The sequence below is a fragment of the Morone saxatilis genome, unplaced genomic scaffold (genome assembly GCF_004916995.1).
Source record: "Morone saxatilis isolate NCDOM2014 unplaced genomic scaffold, NCSU_SB_2.0 Contig11, whole genome shotgun sequence".
Classification (NCBI taxonomy): Eukaryota; Metazoa; Chordata; class Actinopteri; family Moronidae; genus Morone; species Morone saxatilis.
The window spans coordinates 20541832-20569530 of NW_023339663.1; the positions used below are offsets into that span (position 1 = coordinate 20541832).

General features: G+C 41.3%; 1 protein-coding gene across 1 annotated transcript in view; it reads left to right on the plus strand.

The window, feature by feature from the left end:
- Positions 1-216: 216 nt before the first annotated feature.
- sema4bb (sema domain, immunoglobulin domain (Ig), transmembrane domain (TM) and short cytoplasmic domain, (semaphorin) 4Bb) overlaps positions 217-27699 on the plus strand; it is a gene marked incomplete in the record, with an annotated part of 49883 nt that continues 22400 nt past the window's right edge. Inside the window, 2 exon segments of the mRNA XM_035682550.1 lie at positions 217-409; positions 21234-21674. Coding sequence (XP_035538443.1) covers positions 21554-21674 — 121 coding nt within the window.

A 27699-nucleotide genomic window follows, 5' to 3' on the forward strand; every position in this document is an offset into this window, starting at 1 on the left:
AACACACACACAACACGCACACACATGCACAACACACCTTCCCCCATCCTTGCCCACCCCTGCAAACCTACCATCTCCCATAGTCCATGATGTAATGCTGATCAGACCCTTCCTCTGCTGTCTCTCCCTCCCTCTGTCTCTCACACACTCTTCTCTCTCTCTCTCTCCTTCTCCTCATTCTATTGGTGGCTCCCGCCTGCATCTGCTGGATCAGCTCTGACTCCCTGCACACACGCGCACACACACACTTGCATGCACACACACTCACACACATGCACTCACATACACGCACACTTCCACGCTTCCTCTCACACACTCTTACACATACACTACCAGGGGGATTCCTCCGCCACTGCAGCCTCTTCTCGCTCCACCTGGCTCCTGTCTTCTGCCGTGGGGGGAAAGCACGGTGAGTCCCTCCTTTCTCTTATGACAGCAGGCGATAGTGGTTCACAATAAGACAAAAGGATGAAAGGACGTTGGTTTTTTTCTGCAGAGTGGTGGACAAACACCGGGAGGCATTGCTGCCACTGCAGCCTGGGAGGAGAGGCTCGCAGCTGAGTTTGTGCTTTGGAGTGATGAAGTGGTGTGAGGTTGCTCAGTTACTACAGATACCGGTCATCTAGACGCTGGGTGCCATGGCAATAGATTGCATTCAGTCAGAGTCCTGGCTGTGTCTGTGTGCTAGTAAGGTGCTAGAAGCTGTGGTTAGGTGCACGTGTGTCTGCTTTCAGTGAGCTGAGAAATCTGTTTGTATTCATATGTGTGCATGTGCAGTCTGAATTGGGAAGCTTAAATATGCTCCAGGGTGTTGTGTGTTATCTGGTTTCCTCTTTGAAAAATGTCAGTCACCTTGCTTTGAGATAACACAGGGAAGGAAAAAAAAAGCAAAGATGCTACTGTATTAAGTTCCTGTGATGGTTTAGTTTGTTCTGACAGGGAGGACATATTGGCTACAATAAAGCCCTGACAGTCTCATTACGTACGTATAGATTGTTCCTGTTGTGTCACTGACAAAACAGGGTGTGTGCATGTGGTGTGAACTCGTACGCCTGTGACATTTGGACTCTTGCAATGCTCTCTCTGTCTTCTCCTTTCCCATTATGTGCACTCGGCCCTTTCACTGTAAGGCTCAATGACATTGAGTCTAATAGGAAAAGTAATTCTATTATTGCCTTGGCTTTTGACTGCTAAATGACACATTAATGATAATGGAACTGAGGAACAAAGTCACTGGTGCATTTTTCTTCTTTCTTCCGAGGTTGACCAAATTGCATTTTCTGTAGCAATGCACTGCAACCTAACCTTTTACATCCAGTGTGTTGAAATGTTAATATTTTATAATGGTTGGTCTACTTCACATGTGGATACTCTCATAACTAATTCATCCAGATGTTTTGTTTTTTTCCATTTCTATACAACATGGGGCTGAGAAGAAGCCAGACATCCATTTCGATATAACTGCCTAAAATTGGTTTATTTTAAAGTATCTCAGTTCTGTCCAGTTGATTAGTGAATTGGTGGGATCCATAATTCAAACAAATATCTAGTCAATCTGGAAGGAAGTGTTATCCATCAATCGCCACCAGCTGACTGGCACCACACCAAACAATATATTTTCCACGCTTGATAATCAGCATGCCGTTCTTAATAACCAACAAACAAATAAGCTTTGCCGTGCCCTTCAACTCACCCATTATTATCAATGATTGCAGCTATAACCACATGGAAAGGAAACAAACCACAACAATATTTTGGAAGTCATCTGGCCTTGTTCAAATTCTTTGCAGTCCCTAATGGAACAGTGTGTGCAAATATGTTGGTGGATTTTTTAATCGATGATTAGCACATGAAACAGCTCTTGCTCGAGGCTGTTTAACACTGACATACTCTCTGTAGGCATAAATGGAAAGTAATTAGGATGGTGGTCCAACAACAAACTCATAAACCAACAGGCAATGAGGAAGTGCAGTGCATAGCCAATTCCCATTGGCTGTTGAAGGATTATTTGGGTCCTTAAAAGGTTAGTGTGTGGTCATACTGAGATTGTCTATTGATTTTTTACTGTTTGAATCCCATTACAGCTCATTGCCTCAAAGACCTTTAAAAAGTAAGACCAGAAGCTAATATTGCAATGCTGCACAACCTGGCATAAAATCTAAATGTTAATACTCTCCTTGAAGCAGTTCCTTTGCTATTAGCTCATCCTCTAATTGTGAAGATTCTCGTCTCTCTTCTGTTTTGTCACAAACTCTGACTTTGGATCTTTCTGTGAAGTGACGTTGAGGATGCAGAAGTTGTGCTGTTGCTACATTAGATCTGCTACAATTTCATGCTGACTGAACCTGTTAATTTTGTTAATCTTCCCTTCGCTGAGTCTTCTGACGTCAAACCAATCACCTGAAGGGAATATGAATATTTGAACTCACTCAGGGTAGAATAGTGAAAGACTAGGAAAGTAAAAAGGTCAATTCAATCAATATTTCATCAACTCTGCCAACTGTGTAACAGATTTGGATTCTGAATACAACTACAAAGTATTCGCATACCTCTCACTGTTCTACTGCACTGACTGTGTGCATGTGTGTTTTCTGTTTGGTTCCAGATACAGGCCTCTACATGAGCACTGTCAGCTGTTATTTTCTTTTTTTTAATCAAAGATTGTGAGTGTTTGATTTTTCTTCCCATTGACTCTAAACAGACACACCACAAATATTCCTAAGAATAAAACATGCAACGATTTGGGGCTTGCTTATGGAAAAACCAGACCCTAGACAGCTGCTCTGGTTCTTCCATCTTGAAAACACATCTTGAAGAGCTCTTTCGCCCAAGCTGTGCTGTAACAAATGTCATGCATACTAAAAAACTGCCAACCTTTAACGTACATGTATTCTAATTTGCAACTGCATTGAAAAAATTAATTTGTCTAAAGTAGAGAGCTGTCTGCAAATGGACACAGAGTTTACAGCAGAAGGACAGCTGGTACTGTACAGTTGTTTAACAGAGACTAAACACAGAACAGAAGAGTCCAAGACAAGAACTAAGCTATAAAGAGACAAATAACTGTTGAAGATTTAGTGTATTTTTTTGTGCCTGCTATCATCACCACTGAAACGCCTAAATACTTGCTTAAATGGATTACTAATATCTTGCATTGCTGTCCAAACAGCTGATGGAAATTTCATTTTGTTTTCAATGAGCTGTTTTTCATAACATTCCACAAACCTCGGCAGAGATTTACTGAAAGTGGAACAGCTTCGAGTTAAAGCATTTTCTGCTCTTTAATTTCAGGAAAGGATCACAAAAAAACTTAATGGATAAACCTGCCATTAGACCTAAGAAAACCCACAAATGCAATTTTTTACATTTAATGATATTCCCCTTTAATGCTGCACTATATTTAATGTCAAGATTAATAAAGTTTTTTTGTGCTGAAAAAAATCATAAAAAATCAGACCCTCATTAATTCATTCCCGGTGCCTGGAGGCTTTCTTCCACAGCCCTCCCCCTCCCACTGTGCAGCTGTGCAGGACCTTCACCTATGCCCTCCTACTGCGGCATCCACAGCCTCCCAGCTTCAAAACCATGAAGAAAGAACCAGACAAAGAAAATCTATGTATTGAGCAAACACACACACCCCGACGTCTTCATCTAAACTGCACTGGCCGCTGCTCACGTCACTTCCCTCAAGCTCTCGGGGGGAAACCAGACCACATTAAAGTGCATTAATCTCATGACATCCTATAGAATTTGTAGAGCCACATGTCAGCCCCTTCCCCCAAGAAGCTGTCAGACAGCAGATATTGGTTATTATTCATTATGGAATAATGGAATATGGATATGGATTTGTCTTTCTTTGTTTGTGCGTATTTAGAATCCAAAAGATAGGCCACCACCATACTTCTTACCACCAGCAACCCTAAAGAAAAATGAAAGAAATGAAAAATTGGCACCCCTCATGAAATAAAACACTCTGCAGAACCTTGAAGGACTTTTCATTGGTAGGTTCAATTATCCAGTCTTCAACCGTATTGACAAGTTAACTGGTAAACCTCTACACTTTAATTACGTGGGGGAGCCAAAAAGCCTTAAAAACTGACTCTGCGATGATTGAACATGTCAGGAATGAAAGTAAGAGCCAATTAAAGTCGATGACATGATTTGCATCTCCTGTTTAATTATTTTCCCTGTCACTATAAACACAGGCCTACTTCTGACATGTGTGTGCACCAGAGAGAGAGAGAGAGAGAGAGAAAGAGAGAGAGGAGAGAGAGAGGGAGAGATGGCTATGAGGCTGTAAGAAAGGATGGAAGTGGTAAAAACAGGGGAAGCCACCAGTCTTGTCTTTGATATGGACGCAAGCTGCCGTCTGTGGCGACAGAGTGATTTACTCTCATTCTCACTGATGGTGTTCGATTACACTGGCTGTTACTCTGGTTCTTAAAGTGTCAGTTCACCCAAATTACAAAAAATAAAACATATTCTCTCACTTACCTCTGTTGGCGTGCAGATCCCTTTTTTGGTTTTATAAGCTCAGAGTTTTGGCTCTGAGATGTCTGCCATGGCCCCAATAAAGGCGTGAATTGAGTTTTGTCAGCTGTTATTATCATAAAATTTGGTAGACACATTAATGTCCCCCTCAGGATAAATTCTAATAACTTTGTTGATCCTCTGACTTTTCATCCAGCACCATCATCAGGTCAAAATTTCAATTTGTCCAATACTTTGGTTTATCACCTAATACCTGCAAAACTAGTGGCATTACCATGAGCCTCAGTTGTGCTTTAACTGTGTCCCAAACATACTGTTTTAGCAGTTACTATAACAAAAAACATTTGCATGTGTAAACTAGTTATTTTTTCACATTAAGTTCACAGTTTTTCAAATGTGAGCTGCTTCTTCATTTTCTTTGTGAATTGCATTGTGAGGGAATAGTGTGCATCAACAACACACTCAAAAACTGACTGTAGGGACACAGTGTTTTTGCTAATTAGCAAGGGTTAGTGTGCTATCAGGCTAAACTAAGTTAGTTAACATGTTAAAATTCTCAATGTGGGCATATACCATGTGTTAACATTCAGCTCCAATCACCATGTCATCTTTTGTTGGTTTGAGCACAAACAATGAAGGTCTTCCACCTCCATCTATCTGCATGACTAGATAGGGGTAAGTGAGAAAATATCTTTGTAATTTGGATGAGGTGAGTCTTTATCAGGGTCCAAATTAGATCTGAGAATCTAGCAAACACTGTTACATTTCAGTACATTAAATTGATGATAGTTTCACATAAATGACAAACATATTTATTCTGATTCTCATCTGGTCCAAGAAACATTAGTTTACATCAGTTACCCAAATGTGCAGAAAACATGGTCAAAGCCAACAGCACCGGCAGTTTGATTTAAAGGTATCAAACAGCAAGTTATTCCTATCCATGATATAGGACCAACTTGTCAAAACAGCTCGACTCAGGATCATTTAAAGAGGAAGCAAATGGGACACTTTCAGACTGGAGAGCTGCATCAGTTGAATAGCCATGAATCATCAGTGAGAAGAGAGAAGGTCTGTATAGAGAGTGAGTGAGTGAGTGAGAGAGAGTGAGTGAAATGTGGGGACAGTTTGGGGACTGTCAGCACGGGACAAGGTGAGGACATGGGGATGAGTCATAGTGCTGTTAGCTCTGCAGAAGGCACCTGTACCGGGCGTCTCTGACTTCATCATAGCCTGCAGGGGGGGAGCTTACTGGTCAGGGTGTGCACACCTTGTACTCAAAGAGTCATGGGTCGGTCTTGTTGCATTGTAGAAACTCTTGTTTTCATCCCCTCTAACAGATACTACTCATATTATGTACAATTTACAATACACCTGAAACATTGTTGTACATAAATCTGCTGTTCATTGTAGGTGTAAAGGCACACAATCTGTTTGTCATCATTCAGTTTACCCGCAAGCCAGTAATCAATCAAGACAAAGCCTCTATAGGCAGTTCTGAGTGGCTGTGTGCATAGCTGTACTTTCAGTTAAATTCTAATGTCAACATGCCAACATGTTGATGTTAGGAGCTATAAAGATTGCCACCATCCAGGGTGTCCCAATAGCTTACCTGGTAGAGCTAGTGCCCCATGTACCAGGGCTGAGTCCTTGCTGCAGTGGCCTAGGGTTCGAGTCTGACCTGTGGACCTTTGCTGCGTGTCATCGCCCCTTCCTGTCCCCTTTCAGCTGTCACTATCAATTAAAGGCAACAAAAGTCCCCATCTTACGTTAGCATGCTAACATTTGCTAATTATCACTCAACACAAAGTACAGCGAAGGCTGAAGGGAATGTCATTAGTTTTGTTGGTGGTCATAAACCAAGTATTAGGGAAAATTTACATTTTGATCTGATGATGGAACTTGATGAACCAAAGTTACTAAATTTATCCTGAGGGGGACATGAATGTCTGGACCAAACTTCTTCCAAATCCCTCCAATAGCTGTTAAAACATTTCAGCCTTGGAATAACTGTCAGACGAACTTTGCCATCCCTAAAGCCAAGCTGCTAGCATGGCTAAAGATTACTCTTGTGGTAATTTCTAAAACCTAAACTTCTTATTTTTGCTTCCTATGTAGGTCACACTAATGAATACACACAATATAAGCAGAGAAACATCCAAACTTAGAGTGCATTTCAGATTGTCAAAGAAAAGAGTTGTTGATCTCATTGACATCTGCTATGAGCTGCTACTACTAAATTCATAAAACATTTAGGCGAGTCTCCAAATCTGGTGTTGTGTATTACTGAAAGAGTCTGTCGTATACTTAACCCCAATAAAAGCTCCATGGGTGGCCATGACCTTAATATGAATGGCTTCTGTACACTCCCCGGTGGGTTCGCGTGCCACGACAAAAGGATATTATTTGGGTGCAGCGGGCAGATTAAGGATGATGTGGTCAACAACTGAGCGTTCGTGAACTGCAACCATCACAACTTAAAAACTGATTTATTTATTTATTTATTTTGTCAGAAATAATTTCTTCAAAGTGTAAATAGCTCCAAATAAACCCCGGCATGCTCATTACCAGGAGGCCACTTAATTCTTATCAAAGTGCTTCACCCAAAGCTGCAGAGCTACTCAGCATCTTGTTATTGCATCTTCAGTTTGAGAGTGCCAACGTCGGAGGGCTGCTTGGCACTTTTCCTCCTTGTTTCAGTGTGAGATACAGGCTAATTTGCACTCCATTTTAATCCATTTGTTTTTGGATAACTCGGTCTCAGTTTTGTGGGACTCGCTTAATGTATTCATACGGTATTATTGCACCATACATCACTGCAGAAGGAATATAAAAGTAATAAAGAAAATTCTGCCCGTTTTTGGAAGAATTCATACTGCTGAGTGGCCCATCCACCCCCTGTTGTTGCAAGCCTGACTTTTGCATAAGTTGGATGATTTTAATCTTCTTAGAAGTAATCCTTGATTGAATTTGAGGGATTACAGAAGGCCCGGCAGATAAAGGAGAGCGACTTTGATTTGGCGTCTGTCTATCAGAGAACATACAATAGACAGAAACCTGTAAATAGTTGAAGAAAAAGAACGACAAGGACAGAAAGCGAGACAGAAGCAGATACATTTCCATGACTTTAACCCTCACCTGCGACATATCTTTCCGGTGTAGGGGGGTGTTGGCTTTTGCTTTATCTGTGGCACAGTCACGCAAAACCAGACAGTGACAACATTTCCAGAAGTGTCAGGGGTCGGTCAGACCGGGCTATCAGGATGTAGCCTCCAGCACTCTGCGCCTGGCTTGGTTACTGTCATCACATTTCTTAGTGTTAACAATCAAAATATCTGACAAATTCTCACATCACACGTCACAGAAAGCAAGGAGCTGGAGACTAATTATTAATGTTATCTCCTCCCCGGCGGGCGTGAAGAGAGGTTTTGTGTCCCTCCTTGTCAAGAAAAGATAATGATAATTTTGATTGGACGTCCTCAGCAGAGCAGAGGGGGCAGCCACTTTAGTTTTGACTATACATGACTTGAGTCCACAATTCTTTTTTACTCTTTTCAAGGGGCAAAAATGAGATTACATGAATGGCTGAGTCTGGTTGCGTTCAGGTCTTTGCCTTTGTACATAATCCCCTGTAATTCTCTTTGTGGTGGACGTTCTTACTTGTCATTCATTGTTCGACAGCTGCAGGGTAGCCCTGAGAAGAGAAAGAAAGAGGAACTCTGATACCCAAGACAACAGAGCAGGAACTTTCTCTCAGTAACGAAATCTGTCAATGTCAGAATCTGGTAGAAGATCATTGGAGTCTCTTCTCTTACACTGCAAAACACGTTTTATATATACTTCAGATATATGTTTATATATGAGAGGGATTTTGAATCAATTCGTTGTTGACAACCTGCTGTTTTTGTGCGTACAAATTTTTTATTTTCTGCATTTTTGCCTGACCTTTGCATAGTTTATGAACACTTGTAGGCTGCATTATGCCTGCCTGACAAAAAGGGCCTTCACATTATTTGCATAAATACTTGCAGATCTTTGCAACAAATAATTTAGGCGTTTCCAGCAGAAAATTGTTACATTTCACAGGATTTATGTGCATGGATCCTTTTTTTTTTGTCTATGAAAAATACATTGTTGTATTTTCGACCTACATTTGCACAGGTCACAAACACTAATGGGCAACTTCAGGCTTTCTACCTTTGCAGATAGAAAATAACAAGATATGTAACTGAACGTAGGAGATATTTTGCTTGAGTTGGCCTAACTAGGAGTGATTTTAGAGGAAATGAGTGACAGTCGGCTCTCCACAGGCAGCGTGTGCTGTGGGAGGAGCTAAAGTTTACAAGCTTGAAAGCGGCCCGCCCTGTGTGTGTAGTAGAGGAGGCTCGTCTTCAGTCTCTCGGAGGATGGACTTCACTTCACGGACACATTAACGGACTTTAACACACACCAGCTTGAGCGCACTTTGCGGATTTAAACCATTTTTTCGGTTCATTTTTCGACAGTTTTTTGTTTTGTTGCCAAGAACTGTGAAAAGCTGAGCTGTGAACGAGGTTTCGTGGACGGTAAGGGCTTTCTCGTGCCCCGTTCTTTGGTTTCCAGGTTAAACACCTTTGCAGCGTTTAGACGGAGCTGGGTGCTAAAGAATACACGGTGGACCTCTTTAGCCTGGCAGGAATGTACACTTGAAGTATTAAATTGATTCTGAAATGGGGTTTGCTTACGCGTAAATTCAGGGTTTTACAGAAACTGCTTAGATGGCTGGTGTGTTGCCTTTATGATAGTCGATATAGACTTTGAATGCATCCCTGCGTTTGTGGTCTTGCTCCCCTCCCCTCCCCTCCCCTCTCCTTTCCATCAGGGGTGTGCTTGGTGATGCTCTCATGTACACTTTCACCTGTGTACCCCTGGGCAAAATCACCCAAATGATCATTCATGAATCAGATTTAAAGTGAATTTGACTGCAGCATTTGCAGCCTCGTTGTGAAAGCATTATGTAGGTGGGGAAGCAGCCTGATGGACTGGCCCCTCTGTTTTCTATATACACATGCGGGTAAACAGCTGCTATTCGTATGTACCCCCCCAAAAAACAAACAAGAAACACTTCTGTTGCATTGGCTCTGCTGTATTTTCACCAGTCTTGCAAACACACTGGCAAAGGCTGCTGCTGCTAAGCCCTGATCATACAGGTCTGTTAACACCATTTTGGAATTGATTCTGTCCAACTTCCCACTTGCTTAATGACAACTCGCTTGTTCCCTGTTCTTCTCTTAACAGCCGCCTCCTCTTATCTCTGCTGGCATTTTGTTGTAGGTGTTGACAAAACTCCCATGTCACTCTGCATTTCTAGGAAGCAACCACAGCTTGACCCCGGATAAAGCATCCGTTTTATTTTTCTCCGTGCCTGTGTGTGTCTTCAACAAGTAAGCCCAAGCCCTGAGTGATTATGAAATTTGTACTTTATCCTGAACTGATGGACCAAATCTGGAGGCTGTGATGCGTGTGAGAGCCAAAGCCTAGTTCAGTGTTTAGATGGTGCTGATATGCTTTGTTGGAATCTGATTGTAAATGACGGGTGGAGCAGTCTTTCCCTGTTGGGCCTCCGCTGCTCGTTCTGCTCCTCTTACCAGTGTGTGATAGTCAGAAACACTAATACCGTTAGTCACTGGCTCTCTTACTGTAAACAAAGCTGTAGAAACGTCTTCTCTGGAAGCATCTTGTGTGCTACCCCCCCGCCCGTCCTCATCCTCCCTCTCTTGCAGGCAAAAAACAAAAAAAACCACATACGCACACACACAGACCCCCACCCACGCAATCACGCACACATTCAAACACTGAAAACAAACACGCAGACTCCACCCAGCACTCCACCCACTGTAACAACTTCAGAGGAATGGTCAGCATGTGGAGAGGTTGTGGTAAAAGAGTTGGAAGGGAAGTGGAAACCGGGGAGGGGAGGCACTCTTTTCACTGCTTTTAACCCCCAAAAGGTTAGCGATATCCCGTACAGTGTCCGGAGGGGCTTGACGTGCTCAGTACAAGCTGATGGGAACTTGCGTGTTGTTCCCTGTGCAGCCTCCCAAACAGTGCTGATATGTGGGGAAAACGCTTCGCTGGGCTGAAGCCAAATTGCACCAGGACGGGGGCAGGCATGCAGCCAGACACGCTGTCTGTTCATCAGCTGAGTTGAGTTAGTGCAGATGAGTTCAGAAAGGGTTTTTTGCACACCAAATAAAAAGAGCAATGTGTTAAAATCCCATGCAGGTTTTTGTTTTCTCCGAGGTTTCCTGCAGTCAGGGCAGCCCGTTTGAGGCATCTGCAAGACTTCTTGTAGCATTTTTGCAACCTGAACTGTGAAAAGTCACACTTCGCCTTTTACACATGGGCGATAAGGTTTAATGGTTTGCATTTGCATTCAGTCAAACCTGGCTGCAGCCCCTTTTGCTGACTGCCTCTGCTGTGTCTGTGCATAGCTTTGTCTGCCAGTTGGAAGGCCATTCATATTCAGCATGACCTGCAGGTCCTGTAGAAAGGCTGGCCAGGCCCTGCAGGGGTTTAGAGGTTGGGTCAGAGTAGAGTTTTGAATGCAGGTGATGTCCCTCCGGGGGCCATGCAGATGGACCTAAAATTCATTTAATTTGACTTTTTTACCTTGTTGCTTGGTCTTTGCCCACTCTGGCATTACACTCACAAACTAATCAGATTTTTGATAGTAAAAAAGTGCTCCACTTGCATTTGACCAATTTACTTTGCTTACTTTGCTTAATTACGTCTGCTGCCATGCCTGTGGTTTGGTATCATTTGGGTTTTTCATATACCGGTGCTAAAGTTATACTTTTAAAACAGTACTGGTGCCTGAACTGATGTTGTTTTGTTCCCTTAGAATGAGCCGTTTTTATCTACAGACGCCGTAGGTCGCCGTCCTTGGAGTCCCTAGTAATCCTATAGCTGTTACGGAAAAGTGTGTTCACGCTGCTATAATAAAGTTGAGCAGTGTTTAACTACAAAACTGGCATGGTTCACTGGAAAGGTTCAGCAACACATGTTATTATAAAGGCAGGTTTATAACTTTTTACTTCCCTGTGTCTGTCTGAAAAAGTGTAAGATTGTCATAAGTGTCCTCAGCATCGACTTGGATGAGGCCTAACCTGAGGTGGCTGTCTTTGGATGGAAATACATTATGTAAAATGTTCCTCTCCAGAGAGGAATTAATGTCTTCTCCATTTTCCCTTTTGAAAGAAATGTAGAGAAAAAGATAAACTGTGACTTTGTAATGGAAAACAGACTTTCTGTGTGCCTGGAATGTTTTTCCCTGTGACTCGGCTGATAACCATATCTTATATTTCAGTTGGAGTAATATTCATACTGTTATTGTGTTTTTATTTTGCCCCAAGATAGTCTTGAGATTCAGTATTTACATGGGAAATTACAAAATAGAACAATATTATTTTGCTATAAAAAACCTAGAACTTGTATTCTTACGTGAGACAGCTGGGGGAAGTTATCAGGCACCTGTGGTTACGCAAAAAGCAATTCGTTAAACTAATTATATCAGGGACTGTATGAAAATTATTGGGGGGAAAGCAAAGGTGGAGAGTTTTGTATTTTTTCTTTAAGCTAATAGAGGGCAGTCTCAACTTTTACTAGTTTTTTTTTTTTTTTTATCACATGGGATTTTATATGCACCGGTTTGTTTAGTTTGCCATACATTTAGCAATTTTCAATTAAACCTCAAATGTGGCTTTAAGGTACAGGGTCAAATGAGTTGTACCACTTCTCTGTGCATACTGGAGGAGGGGAGTATTGCAGTTTTATTCTAATTCTGAAGACGGGTCCAAAGAAAATATTGTAAAAGCTGGAGAGGGCTTTTTTTTTAGTTAAAATTAAAATGTAGATCCCCTCCCCACACAAATAATTTTCATACAGTTCCTTACTTGTAAAAAATAGGCTGATGTGCTCTATTGCAGTTTCATTGGAAATCAATTAATCATAATGTCAGCAATCTTTCTAATCATTTCTAATTATTTCCCAGTTACAGTTAGCAGTTATAAATTCATTATGATAGCATTCCTTATCTCTCCATGTATCAGCTATTATCAGCGGTATTGTTGCCAGGAGGGACCACACTGTTGACTTATTACTTCCTTTATTGGCGGCGACTGCTCGCAAAGACAAAGACGGAGCCAGTGACAGTAAACAAAGCAGAAGTGCTTCAGCTGTTCCTTTTTGAAGTCGACATGTTTGCAGAGAGTAAACAGCCAGCAGCCTTGAGGCGGCGACTCAGACAAACGACTCAGACAAACTGTGTCATGTTTCCACTTGGGATGAGTAATGGGAACGGTTTTGTGGTCAAGGCACGTCGTTACGATCATTGACGTTCTTACCTGAACGCGCTGAAGTGATTGCAGCGCAGGTCTGACGAGGTGAAGCAGGGGCCAGAAACAGAATATCGTCATCTGATACGCTTTTAAATCCTATTGCCCTGCTTGTCAAATGGAGTAAAGAAATGAGTCCTCAAATCGCTTTAACTGCAGGGATTAATCGGGCCCCCCCCAACTCGATGTTTAAGTCATGAGATGAATAGCCTACTATGGATAGCCAAGTCTTTGGATTTGATGGTGTAATTAGCAGATGAACTGTGATGCTAACACAGCATGGTCCAGACCTCACAAAGGCCTCTATTGTGTGATTACATGACTGTAAATCTTCGAGTCTCCTTTGTCACGCCAAAGAGTTTGTTCACAGACTTGACTGACATCATCATCGAGCCAGCAGATGAATGAGATGTTGTCCTGCGTTGTGGCCATTTGCATCTTTTGCTACCAACAAGTGTTCCCTATACATCTTTGTTAGAAAGTCACAAGGAGACCAGAGTGGTACAGAAATACATGAAATGCCCTTTTCTTTTCCTTTGCTGACATCTTTGGGCAGTCATTAAATTCCAGTCTGTCAAGCTGTAGAGCCCTAAGCCAAGTGTAAATCTAAATTCCTCTGTGTCTCTTCTTGTGATGTTCCCACCGGAAGCTAAATGTTCCTCTTTAATGATGAGGATTTCCTGATTGGTCAGGGTACTTCATTAGTCTGAATGGGTCATCAGTTTAAAAGTGTGGAGCGCTTTCCAACCCAGTAGCACATAATAAACAAAAGGAGATTAGTGTAATCTGTTTTCCAGTTTTTAGACTTAAAGCAATCATTTTTAAATGCTCTAAAGTTATTTTCTTGTAAGTGGCTTGCATGAAGGTTCTCATAGTTTGTGTGACAGGGCTCTGATTAAGCAGGTTTCTGGGATATTATGCCTCCTATCACACTGCATTCTGACTGACATGCACAGCTCATTATTGACGCTTTGCAAGTTTTTCAAGAACCGATCTCCCACTGTTCCCCCGTCAGGCTTGAATAATTTGAGGCAAGGGCAACTCTGTATCAGAGGGAATAAGGTGACCCCAACTCTCCTTTAAGCACTTATCTCCTCTGCCAGTTCTGCTTCACTCACTCGTTTGAAATGATAATTGCTCTTTCCTGCGTGGCAAAGCTGAGCAGTATGTGCACAAATGTAAAAGTGAGTTTGAATATTCCTCAGAGCCCATTCGAGCTTTGGATCACACTTAAAGTAGTGTCACACCGCGCTCCCCGCTCTCGATTTCAACGCTGTGTGTGTGTGTGTTGCATGTTGGGGGGGGGCAAAAGACAAGTTCCGTTGCTAACCTAAAGATAACACAGGGGGGTGTACAATCTGAGTCCATCGTTGCATTTTAATGAATACCTTTTACTCAGAGACAGCGCGATGGGATCATGGAAACAGTTCACGTACTGTAGTTAAACAATTAACACAGGCCTGTCTGGAAGCTTAGGGTCACGCAAAGCCAATTAGGGCATATTCAGTGCCCAGCCTAGTGCCTGATTATAACTTGATTATGAGCAGATTGAGAAGTACTCAGATTATTGTCATGTCACTCCTGAACCTGGTTTTCTTACTTACATTAAGATTAATATCAAACATATCTCGATTAACTTATTATTCTATAAAACCAGTAATAGCCAATAACTATTGTTTTAGCATTTCAGCTAACTGCCTTTCATGTTACACTGCAAGTTACAGCTTTAACTAAGATGATTTTATAAATTCAACAAAATCCAGCACAAACAAAAGGTGCTCTATTTGCCTTTTTTAATTTTCTATTTAACCTAGGGACCTTCCTTCTTTCTGGACATCGACTAAATCAAACAAATCATGTCTTATCTAAAGCATTACTGGGAACGTTGTGTTTCTGTGAACCACATGTAATGTCAATATTAGCTTTGTGTCCTTGCATGCATGCAAATGTGTTTGTGATATGGTTAGTATTTAAGTATCGTTAGCTCAAGACTATAACAAGTTTACCGTGGGTGTTGATACAGATCTGGATCCAGAAGCGGACTAAATAGCACATTTGGAGTATTGTGCTGCAGAATATGCCATCACTGAGTGTGTGCTAGTTTAGTAAGTATGCTTTGTGTCTGTTATGCTAAAGGGAAACTTACTCACATACTCATTCATTTTTACCCATAGCAAGTGACCTTAATTGCCTTTATTTTTGTAGTAAGTTTGATCTCTCTGGAGTAAAATCCTAATTTGTTATACAGCCTTTTCCTGTTTTTTGTCGGGTAAAAGTCATCATCATTGTGTATTTGTATGCATCAGGGACATACCACAGCAGGATGCATTACAGCCAGTCATCAATAGAAAGATGATACTAGGAATAATTAATAATGCATGCCGGAAAAGTCTGTATCCCCATATTATCACTCTGAGATCACACATGTGAATCAATAATTCAGTGAACGCTGTTGGTTTCAATTCTCAGAGACCTTCATATTACTGTCAAACACACGGCCACTGGTCGGACTCGAACCCATCGCAGCCTTAGTACAGGGGGCTACCAGGGCACCCCCCTTTCTTATTCATCCTTATCCTTTTTGCAACATACTCATTGTGAAGGATTAGAAAAGTGCCAGATGGCTGTACCGTGTTGCACCTCACATACATTATCAGCTGCTTGCTATCATTAAGAGAAGCACATTTGCATAGGGGAAATGGAGAGGGATAAGTTAAATCAATGGCTCTTGATTAGCAGTCAGATCGGGTTATTCGTGGCATTTGTACAAATTTGTCTCTTTCAGAGGAAGTTTGCCTTCTGGCATCAGGATCCTGAATCTTCAGTGTGCAGCTGTCCCACATTACAGACCTAAAAGTTGGAGCGTGCATAAAGGTTTTTATTTTATCCCGGGTTAAACTCTCCTCTGTTGTGTACTGACACAGAGGCCTCAGTTGGTTTCAGAGCCAACAGAAAATCATGTTACCTGCAGGGCAGAAATGATATTGGAGAGACAATATAAGAACATTTTTCTCTCCGTGTTTGCATTATATGTGTTTGTTTATTCTTCCAAAGTGTCAAATAGGAGATAAGGTGAAAGCATGTCCCATTGATGCCTTTACTTCTCTGAAAGCTTTAAAAAACTGCTCTCTTTTAAAATATATACATTAAATCAGCATTTATTTTTCTGTTCTATAGTAAAATTCCTTTAAGAATTAAAAACATAACAGAATCTGGATGGAAAGATGTAAGGCCTGTGTTGTGTTCAGCTTGTTATGAGTTATGATGAGATTATCCATATAAAAAAACTACTTGAAGGCCTCTGTCAGAGTATATCCTGGGGATTTGTCTCTGGTAGAAGTATTGCCCATAAGTTGCTGTACATTCCTGACAAAGCAATGAGCCATTTTAGCAACAGTGTCGACGTACCCAAGATCTTACAGTTACAGTTTATTTTTAACCCAGTCGTGATTTATTTAGGAGTCTGCTTTCGTGGTACTGGGAGCAGTCTGCTCAGCTGACTCTTGACTCCCCCCTGTCCCATCCCCAGGTGGGCTGGATGAGAGGAAATGTGGGTTTCCCATGTTGACACAAGGTGTCATACAGTGCTGTACCTCTGTACCTTCCTCTGTTCTAATTTTTCTATTTTGGTGTAACTTTATTTCTGACGCAGGTCCATATTAGCATCTAAAGTCTAAATAATCTTTATGATCTTTTAAATTTCAAGTTGCAATTACATTGCATCCTTCGTGTATGTGATGTAGATGCTGAAACTTTATAGACAAGTCCTGCAGCTGATTTATGTACTGTGCTGTCAAGTGCAGCTGCCATTACTGTGTTGGCAGTAACTGAACACATTTACACTGACAGTGAAAGCAGAGATGTTTGGGTTACCTCACAGTCAGCAGTCCCATCCTGCGACAGATAAAGGTGGTCTGTGTGAATGTGGACGTCTCAAATCTCTAGCATGAAATTAGTTATCACACAGGCTTTGGGGAAAAACAACATTAACATACAGCTTCTGTCCGACCTCCACAGTTTGGATGTGAAAGGGCAGTCTGGAGAGGCTAGTTAAACCTAGCGGGACTAGGTAGTTTATGATTTTAAGTAATCAAACTCAATGATTTCTTACTTTGGAATCAGGAGAAATGTATCATTTAATAAAAACTGTAAATACATGAGCAGGAAACAGAGCTAGCAAGAGATCAGCACTATTGGCACTGTGTGGGCAGATTGCTCAATCTTAAACTGTCCCTCGCCGGCACTTTGTCAGCATACCGCACTGGATTTGGCTTTTACTGTCCATTTTTTTTTTAAAGTTGAAGTTTCCTGTTGGAGCAGACATCAAGTTAACAAAATTTTGTTGAAAAAATGTATTTTTTTAATCTTATAAACCTAAAATTTGAATGGCATTTGAAGATTATATTTTGAGCATATAACTCTATATTGCTCTATCTTCTGGACCGTTTAGCCACAAGGAGTTGCCCCCATTGATTTTTTTGGGGGAAAATGGTGTACCATCCTCCTACCATCCCCTTGGTTAAATTTAAACAAGTGAGGCTCTGCCCACTCAGCTAAGAAGACGGCTGTAAGTGAGAGTTATAATGGCAGACACAGCGAGCAGTCTCTGCCTTGTCAGTCACCTACTGAGGTCTTTTCTGTCCAACATAATGGCTCCATAAATCTTCCTGAATAGTAATCTGCACTCAAGGGGCCATGTTGTTTTTAGGGTCGGACATGGAAAAAAAAATTCAACCTGAACAATAGTGGAAGACAAAAACAGATTTGACCCTAAAAAAACAATTAAACCTGATGTCTTTTCAGTTGCAGTCTTACAAAGTCACCCTTAAACCTGGCAAAAACTGAGACACTGAAGTTTCAAATTTGATTGCAGCTGCACAATTGAATGCAAATGCTTTTATAGTTCTCTTTCACTTTGGACTTAGATGTACTCATGATACTGTTAATGGATTGGACGGCGGCCTAATCTAGCCTCATGTCGTGCTCTGTGATAGTGCTCTCATCACAGGGTCCTGCCTGGCCGCTGATTATCTCCATAAGTGCCTCAGCCTGTGCCAAAGACTAAATGCGAGACAAGTCACTTTGAGGGGATGACTTATTGGGAGCTGGTTGTTGAGCACAAAGCCCAGTCGTTTATACAAAGCTAGCCAAATGGTTAGCATTCACGCTGCTCCCTATCAAGTGAACTTGCCATGACCTGGCCGAGTATATCGCCCAATGTGTCCGTCATATCCTTTCTCTCTCAACAGATGCAGGTATTAATAGGGAGCCTCGAGGGAGATTCGAAAGGTTAATTAATCTGTAGCCTTAAGCAATATGGCACCAGATTCACCCTTCATAGATACAAGGAGCAGCAGACCTTCTCCTAGATGAGCAGATGGGTCCTGTGGCACTGAGCAAGGCGGGTCGCCTGTACTATAACAACTCCAGTTGAATAGAGCTCTAATCCTATAAATCCTATAATAGTTGTTTCTAATAAGATCACTTTCTTTGGTCGAGTACTTGCTGTCAAATATGCTTTAATGCTTATTAATATTTAATACAGATCCATGCTTTGTTGTTCTAAAGAATGGATTAGGACACTACATGATTAATTTGACTCAAATACATGTACTTGTGACAAAAAAAGTGAACGAAAACAGGACAAGTACGTCATTACACAAGTTTACTTGCCCTTCATGCCCTTGTTAAGCCTCAGCGGATCTGCCTCAGGGGTGTGGAACATCCATCTTGTCCTCCTCAGGTACTGGCCTCGGTTATATGAACATTTTAAGCATCACGCTCATGAGTCATACTGCATTTTGGATTCCCCAGATACCTTTATTTTCCCAGTCTGCTGCAGGGGCCTCTTCATATTGACAAAACTCATTTATGACTGAGATGACTAACATTTTATTGTTGCTTTAAAAGACAGCGTGCCTTTTTAAAAGACACTGAAGAGAAGTGTGAAGATTTATAACATGTTTGCAAGACACAGTTTATTAAGCAGCTTTGATTTGGCTCATACTGGTTACTTCACACCCGTGTGTCTTACCACTTCTGAGCTCTTATCTGGTGTCCATAGGCACCATTTCTAACCACTTTACTAGACCATATGACACAAAGTGATCTTTGCTCTAACCAACTTTTGAGGGTTGTGATATTTATTCAAGCATTAATGTCCAAAAGAATTAGCCAAAAAGTCAAAGTGGCAGGAAACCCTCCTAACAGCACCCCTCTCTTTTCATTAAAATTTAAAAGAGCTCTGGAGTTACATAAGGATATGCCCTGGGAACATGGAGACCTGGGGTGTGCGACACACACGCACGCAGTCCATGTTGTTGCAGTCTCAGCAGGCATGAAAAGGACCGGCTGAGGAGGTGGGAGATGTTACGAGATCATGAACGGATGTTTCAGCCTCCAGTGACTCGACTAACTTCAGTGGAGCAGCAGGAACCAGAGCAGGCTGGTAGTGTCGAGTGACACAGACATATTGTCACGCTGGTCAAGACCCAGGGGACACACAGAGACGAGTGTGACAGCGAGGCACAGATGCAGAGATAAGGGAAAAAGGTTTTATTCAGTAAAACTAGCGCTAATCTGTCTTCATTGCAAAGGCGAGACAGATGACCATCCACCTACCTACAAAAAGTTACTCCGTTATTATGCAAGACTGACAGCTTGCCGGTTAACGGCAATCTGTCTGCTACCAGCCAGCAACTCAACAAGCCATTCAGTCAGCAAGCTGCTAATTTTCCTGGTGCCAGTCTGTAAGTCTGTTAGCCAACTGGTCCGTGTTTACTGGCAGGTAGCGAGGAGACAGGGTTGTAAATCTGTTCATCCTGCAGTCTGTTGTAATCTGTCCAGATTGATCAGAAGTTTTAAAATGGTATTCCCCAGCAGGCCAATCAGGGGCCACTAACCGACCCCCGGTTGTCTTGTACTGTTGTTGGATTTATTAGCTCCTGTAAATATTTCAAGGAGGTCTTCTGGGAGTTGTTGCAGTGATGCAAGCTCTCAACCAGAGACACCATGTGCTCTCCAGTGTTTACTTTCTAAACGTCACCGCCTATGTGGGAGCCCGGAGGGGGAGGGAAGGTATCCAGTGCTGTCAGGCAGTAAGGAGTAGTGAGTTGTGTTCTATCACAGGAACAGGCTTTGCTGTGTTCCTGACTTGTCTGTACTATGCTCAGGATAAAATCATGAGAATCGATGAACAGTTTGATGAATAAATAAAGGATTTTCGTCATCTACTCAGGGTTCATCTAGCACCGTGATCAGTTTTAGATATTTCTTTCAGGTGTTGGAGTCCAAAAACATAGCTAAAAGAAGACTCCACATGGCTCCATATGAATGCTAATGTAGCTTCATATCGGCAAGATGTTCACCGTACAAACTTAAAAGGTTACTGTCTGTGTTTACAGCTTGTTTCCTAGTGGCACGCGTTCTTGCCGGTTTAAGAACTACCACAACGCGGTTTCCAGTTTATTTTTTACCATAGAGCTGTATGTCTTACATCCTGTGTTTGTTTATCAAAGAGGGATGAAACAGATGGGAATAGTACCTATTTCAAGGATTTTCCAAGAAGGCCGACACCCTACTAAATTAAAAATCTACACAACAGGCACCTTATCTGCACACTTGCGTTGTAGCCAATAAAAGTCAGAGAGCAGATGTGTTCATTGCGCCTCTTTTGAGACAAATTACAGAGTTGTCTTGGGAGTCACTGTTCTTTCATTTATTTCTCCACATAGCCACAAAATTAGAGCGAGGCTGCCATATTATCATCTCGGGGATCTCTCACCGATTGTTGATGACAAGATAATTAAATGCAGGGATTTAAAAAAAAGTCCAACATGCGTTTTATCTCAAAGAGAAATTTTGTGGGCTGCTGTGCAAATTGGACATTCACTTCGATTTAAAGGTTTGTAAAACCCGGTATACTACCACATGGTAGCTGGCTGGTGGTCTAAAATGATCTGTTTAGTTGAGTTTTTCTTTGGCAGTGTGGTGTAAGAGCAAACATTAGAAGCATAAACATTTGTTCATGTCATCAAGGCTTTAGCTGAAGCCATCAGTGTGCTGCAGTTTAATATTAAAGTCTCAGGACAAAGAAGGGAGGTGGTTGATTTTTGGGTAATTCCATTGTTTTTCATCAAAGCCGACACCATAACTCTTGAATTCTTGATTGGTTGTTTGCAATAAAATCCCCCCCATCCCCCCCAAATGAACAGCAGCCAAATATATCAGTTCTTTGCTTTTATAGTTGTTGGTTATAGCGTCAGAAGTTGGATATGGATCTGTTATTCTAGCTTGTGTTTCATCTTTTTTTTTAACATGTTCTTGGACCAGACATAAAGAAACGACTTCTCTCTCTTCTCTCCACAGATCCACAATGACTTTTGCTAAACGGCCACTGGTCAGAGCCTAGTGCTGATCCATCGAAGAGCACTATGAGTAGATGACAACAAGCAGCCTTTAATCCAGAAAGGATTCCTCTTCTCTGTGCTACGAGTCTGCTAACTGTTTGTAAAGACCACTGGGAGTACAAGAATCAAGCCAAGGACACGTTCACTCCCCCTCAGCCTGCAGGAAGATGGGAGTGAAAAAATAAAGCTCTGCGGAGTCAAGAGGAGCTTAATGAATACCAAGGAATCTTAAAACAAACTGTGCAATTGTGTATGTCTGTGTGAGAGGATCGGGCAACCATGTGGACATTAGCTACGACTGTCCACTATCTTCTGGCTGCTGCACTGCTATTGGCTTGCTGCCTCCAATCACTGTTGGCCACTGAGGATGATGTCACACCTCGCATCAGTTTCCCTTACAGTAAGTACAAATAATTAACTGACACACTCAGTATTGATCTTTGTAAGCATTGCTGGAAACGAGCAATTCCTGTGTTATTGTAGTTTCTAAAATAATAATTCACTGCTCACAGTGCTAATTCGGTATATAAAGCGTTTGGATGTTGGTTTCTTTTTTATCCTTTCAAAAACCAAAAGTATAAAAGCAAAAATGTGAGGAATTGATTTAACAGTCTTAATCTGATCCAGTGTAAACCGCAAACATTAGCATTCCCAGCTAATCAACTTACTACCAACAATAGTAATGTAATTTAGCATTGCTTCCAAGGCAAGCGGCAGTTTATAATACATTATTTTGTGGGGTTACAGGCTATGTTTAAAAAAAAAAAAAGGCCCGGTCAACTCCACACAATATAACATAATTTAGGTTAATGGTGAACAACAAACAAGTGTGTCGTGAAGCAACCTTTTCAACAGTATATTGACACAGAAATGTCAGAGACTACAAGTGCCTTCCGGCCCAGATGCACACGCGCCAAGACGTCTGCACTACAAATACCACTTCTCAATAATACATGCAATTATAAGTTTTTTCCCTGAAGGTCTTTTTTTTTTTTTTTAAGATTAGCTGTCACTTTGCACAGAATTATGTGTGTTTTCTCACCGTGAGCCTTGACAGAACAATGGGGTGAAGTATGCATGGCATAACATGTGACTCCTCAGAGTCAGAGTTACTCAAGTGCAACAATTTGGGACCTAGTAACACATTCTGCAGCACATATAGTCTGGCTTCGTACCTTCAAATGCACTCAGTTCTTCCTCCCTTTTGCCCCTAGTTGACCTTTTGTTATTGTCCAGTTGAATGCAACAATTTATCACTCAAACATAAACTTAATGTCTCTCCCGGTGAGTCCATTGATTGAATGGGAGACCTTTTTGCGCCTGACTTCATCATTGCATGTAATTACTCCGCACACACTGCAGCCCTCCTCATATTATAATGACTTTGGATTAAGCTTTTATAATGCAAAAACGTGGGGCTATTATTCAGTATTTGTTCAGCTAACAGCTTTTTGGCAATTGATTGATGCATTATGGGAGCTTATGACAGATGAGAGAGAAAAGAGAAATAAGGTTGCTGTTTGGATGCAGCTCACAGGAGAAATTGACTGCTTCTCAGGGAAGTGTTGCTAAACTTTTTTAACATCTTATGTTGTAGCTGTTAAAAGAAAAGGACAGCTTTACACAGGCAACAAATTGATTCTCAAAATTAGCTCCCTGGTTTATGTATTTTTTATCCTGACCTTGTCTCTGTTTTGCAACACTGCTCATACAGGCAAATATGCCGATCCAGCAGCAGCCGAAGTATAGGCTTATATGGACGTAGGGGTGCGTGTGCTCCTGTAAACACTACCTGTCTGAGTCTGAAGTTCCTCCCTCTGAAAACAACAATGCTTGTTTTCTTCAGCCAGCTCAGTGAGGCGTAATGCTGTAATTCACATGCACCATCTCAAACTGGCATAGCTTATACCCAAGAACAACCTTTCACATACTTGAGCCATTTAACTTGTTTCTGAAAGAACTAAATGGATTAAATTGGCCCAAGGCTGGTTCCCAGCAACTGAGTGTTTTGCAAACCAATGATGTTTTTTTTTCTCTCCCTCTTTGCTTTACTCCACTCAGCATTCATAATCTAAATTTCATGTATTTTGACACCAGCAGTCAGTGATTGAGATTCTTTCAGCTGGAGAGCATAAGTAGTGGTGTGAGACAACATGCTTTTCAGCTGATGATACGGTGTAGAAAATCTTATTTAAACGTCACTGACACTTATTGTAACCTATTCATTAAGGGTACAGCTTTGCATAAACAGGGTCTACAGCATCACTGACATACTTAATGTTTCGTATATAAACTAGCCTCAATTCAACCCGCAGCATTGAGGCGAAACATGTAAAGCAGGTCACCCCTTTAAACCTCCATTCTGGTTTGTAAGGTCTGTAAGAAAGAGGGACCCGGGTTGTTTTCTCGAGAGAGAGGACCCTTGCCTCAACATGGCCTTTTTCCTGGAAAGGCGTCCCTTTTCTTTTTGTCCTCCTTCCCTCTCCTCCTCCTGCTCCTTCCTTCTCTCCTAATGAGCAGGCTAATCTCTCATGTGTAGTGAGAGGAGGTTTTTGTGGTCCCTGCACTGGGAGAGCTTGTCTGTTTTTCATTATGGCTCTAGTGCAGAGAGACGGCACAAAGGATCATGGGACTTGAAGCAGTAAGCATCGGTTAAGCATGCGGCATGTATCACTGTTGGTTATCAGAAACTTCTCAGTGCATCTCTGACGAAAAACCGTAACATCCTGCTTGAGAAGATGATTTATTTTTCCTCTTTTATTTTCCTTTCACTTGGAAGAAGAAGAAGAAATTCAAGCTCTGCACTTAATAACAGTTTACATTAATGAGCTCGTTAGGGCATTTAGGAACAACTTGATCTTTATTTTTTTTAAGTTTGTGTCGAGTGCAAGAACTGTATTGTATGTCACCCTGTTTTTGCTGTGATTCTGGTTCCTCTTAAAGGAACAGTTCACCATTTTTGTCATTTTGAATATAAAAATAGCTTTATATTTAGCAGACAGATGAGGATGGAGAATTTAAATGAAGAATTTCTTGATTATCAACTACATTGTAGTATATGTTGCCCCAAGAGAAATTTAGAATATGTGTTGATAGTCACAAAGAATCACAGTCAATCCTGTGTCTTTTTGCAGGTAACTTATTGATTTTGAATCTTGTGTTTAATTGCGATAAATTAATAAATGTAGGCTCTTTCTCCTAATTGTCACAAGTAGGCATCCAGAGACTGTCAGTTACTGTTTTATATGCAAGGTCTGTATGTGATGTACTGTATGTATAACAAAGGAATCATTCACATCAGAAGGGAACATTTTCAGTCGTAATACTTTCATGGAGACTGCTAGTAGGGAAGCAAATCAAAATAAGATACAGAGCATGCTGTGTGTGCTCAGCGTACACAGTGTCCTTTCCCGTTTTACGTTTGGTTTATGTTCAGCGAATATTGTGCGCTTTCTCTCATGCATGCTAATCCAGTGACCTTGGCAGTGTGCAGATCACAGTGCAGAAACAGAGGAGGGGCAGCGAGGGGGGGGTCAGGCCAAATACTCATGACATGCTCCGATGCCCACCTAAAACCCGGCAAGGACACGCCCACTGATCCTGAAAGAAAAGCGGTCTGTGGCTTCCAGCAGAGGTGGCACTCACAAGTGCCTGCGTATAACACCATAACAGGCACAACAATGGAACATAATTACAGCACATCAACTCCGTCTGTTTCAGACGTTTTAATGGCTTCATCACTTGCACGCTCCAGGGAATGTACAGAAAAGTTCAGTCTTTGCAGATTTCAATCAGGAACATTTGATCTGAAGAAAATGGCAAGCAGCGAGAAATAATGGTGTAGCTATTAATTAAGATGGACAGAGAGGAATGTGAGGTTAAAGAGAGTCATTAGTTGTTTTTTGGATCTCTGGGATGCAGTGTAGAATTGTCCAAAACATAAATGGAGTTTGCCTCATCACTATTAACATAATTTTTTCATAGTTTTACAGTTAATATGACCCCCAATATTTTTGATGAATGACTGAATTTTATATTTCATAGCGTGATGAATCATGGTTCCTGTGGTGCTGGCTGTAAATCACTCTGAACAACTTGTATACTGAAGTCACACAACATAACATTAAATTTTATGACACACAAACTAATGCTTTTCGTCACACCTCATAGTCTATGTTGCTTTCAAAAGAGAATGTTCTTCACAGGGAGCTTTGATGCCGCTCTTATGGGAAGATAATCTGAGACTTGGATGCCATTTACACTGAGTCACTTCATGTGTCTTGGGCATCTGTCTATCTATCTGGTTTCAAAAAAGTGTAAATGCTTCTCAGGAACCATTCAAGCCTGATTGAAATGTTCGAACCATAAAGGATAAACTACAGTGTCCGCAAAACAGGTGCAAAACTATTTTCTTTGTATTGCAGAAGTGGTAACGGACTATGTAGAATTACAACCTGGCTTGTGACATAAGAAGCACACATTATGAAAAATGAAATAATTTTTTTTATGCCTTTTTAAAAATATGTCACTACCGCACACCATTATTATCTAAAAACAACGCACTACAAAAGTAATGCATGTGCTCAGGAGACATTTTATATTTGAGTTGAAGTGGAACTTAAATAGTTAAAAGCCGTTGTCTCGTGTATCTTTCATTAAAAGTCAGAACTTTCCTGATTCAGTTCCAGTATGTTAATACACTCCACATGTCTTTTATTCCTACTTGTGTGTGTAAAAGAGAGCGTGAGATGTGTGTCCCTGTGAGGCCTGACTGGCTGACTATATACTATATAGACTGAGCTGAAGGATTCTCATTTTATGGACATCCTATCGGTCTGATTTCTAAATGATCAGTAATGGCAGCTGACAGTCTGCAGTGCGTGCAGGTGTAGCCCTCACGGATTCATGAGAGGAAGCGTTGTCCTTATCAATATGAATTACAACTGTTGACAGAGAGGATGGAGGTAGATTTTAGCTCACCAGGCTCCTGATAGCAGCATGACTACAGGAAATAAATGTGTCACTGAAGAGGTGTGTGTGTGTATGTTTGTGTGTAACAAAAGCTATTAGCAAGGAGTGTAAACCCAGTGTGCTTGACCACTTCTTGTCCTCAGATACTTTGTGGTGGATGAGTACAGAGCAGGATACTCAGTTGCGACTCCAGCCTGTTCTTCTCATCAAGGGCCCCTCCAGAGACACGAGCACACACACACGCACACGCACACGCACACACACACAGGGTATAGGATTGTGTCTGCATGCTGTGGTAGCACTTAAAGACCTCCAACACATGCCAGTCCAAAGTGAGTGCACTTAGTAAGCTGCACACAGCTCCACTGGTGCCCTAAAAATCGACAAGTGTGCAAGCTGGAAAATGGCAGAAGAGATGTATGGAAGTGTACTTTGATGGGACTCTAGCTGTAGCAGAAACCATCTGCAAGCATGTGCAAGCCAGCTGGATTTGGATGTTTGCCGTGCCAATACAAATGACATTTTTTTCTCTTCAAGTCCACTTGGCTGAGCTATAGATAATCTTGTCATTCATCAAGCCAATCTTTCCTGCCTGTGCTTTTTCTGTGTATTTAAAGCCATGAATGAACTTAACTACCAAAATAAAGAAAGTTTTTGAAGTAGTGGAAGGTGGATTAGGATATGGAACATCAGAAGCTGCCCAATACCTCATTTAAGCTCCATTTTCTAAGACTTCAGTCCTGATTAAATTTGACACCCGGCATTACAGATAACCTTAAGTGCTGTATAATGCAATGCAAACACTTGTCGAGCAGCTACTTTGTGTTGCAGTAAAATACAACAGAAGAGCAACTAGTGTATCCATTCAAATACATACAGAAAATAAAAATTTGTAGATGCAATTCTTATGAACTGTTACTGTCAGTGTTAACCTCGGTGACAACAACATCACAACACTTCACAATAAAAGCCACACTGTGTAGCAAATGTCGAGTTTACAGTAGCAGTAACTTAATGCAGCTTTAATACGGCAGCCTTACAAACAATCATCAGTTACTGTGAATTGCTCATGCGTGTGAATGCACATTTGAATCCCACACTGGAATGGCGGACCCCACCATTAACAATGAAAACTACTATGTAAACATATAGGTAATTAAAGAATGTATACATATAATGTAATACATTCAAGGACTATTGCTGAAAAAGTGCTGATTATAAACAAAAACACCATTTGATGAAAATCTCAATGATTACGACCCCATTAACACACTTTGCAATGATCATTGTTGTACGACTAAATCAAAGTTAGATGGGGGGTGGGGGTTTCTTTTAGAAAACAAGAAGAATAGTAGTAAAATATCACATCCATAACTTTTCACAAAATAAAAGTAAGTATAGTTACATTTACTAACTATATTGAGTATTAGCCATTCCATTTGAACCATAAAACT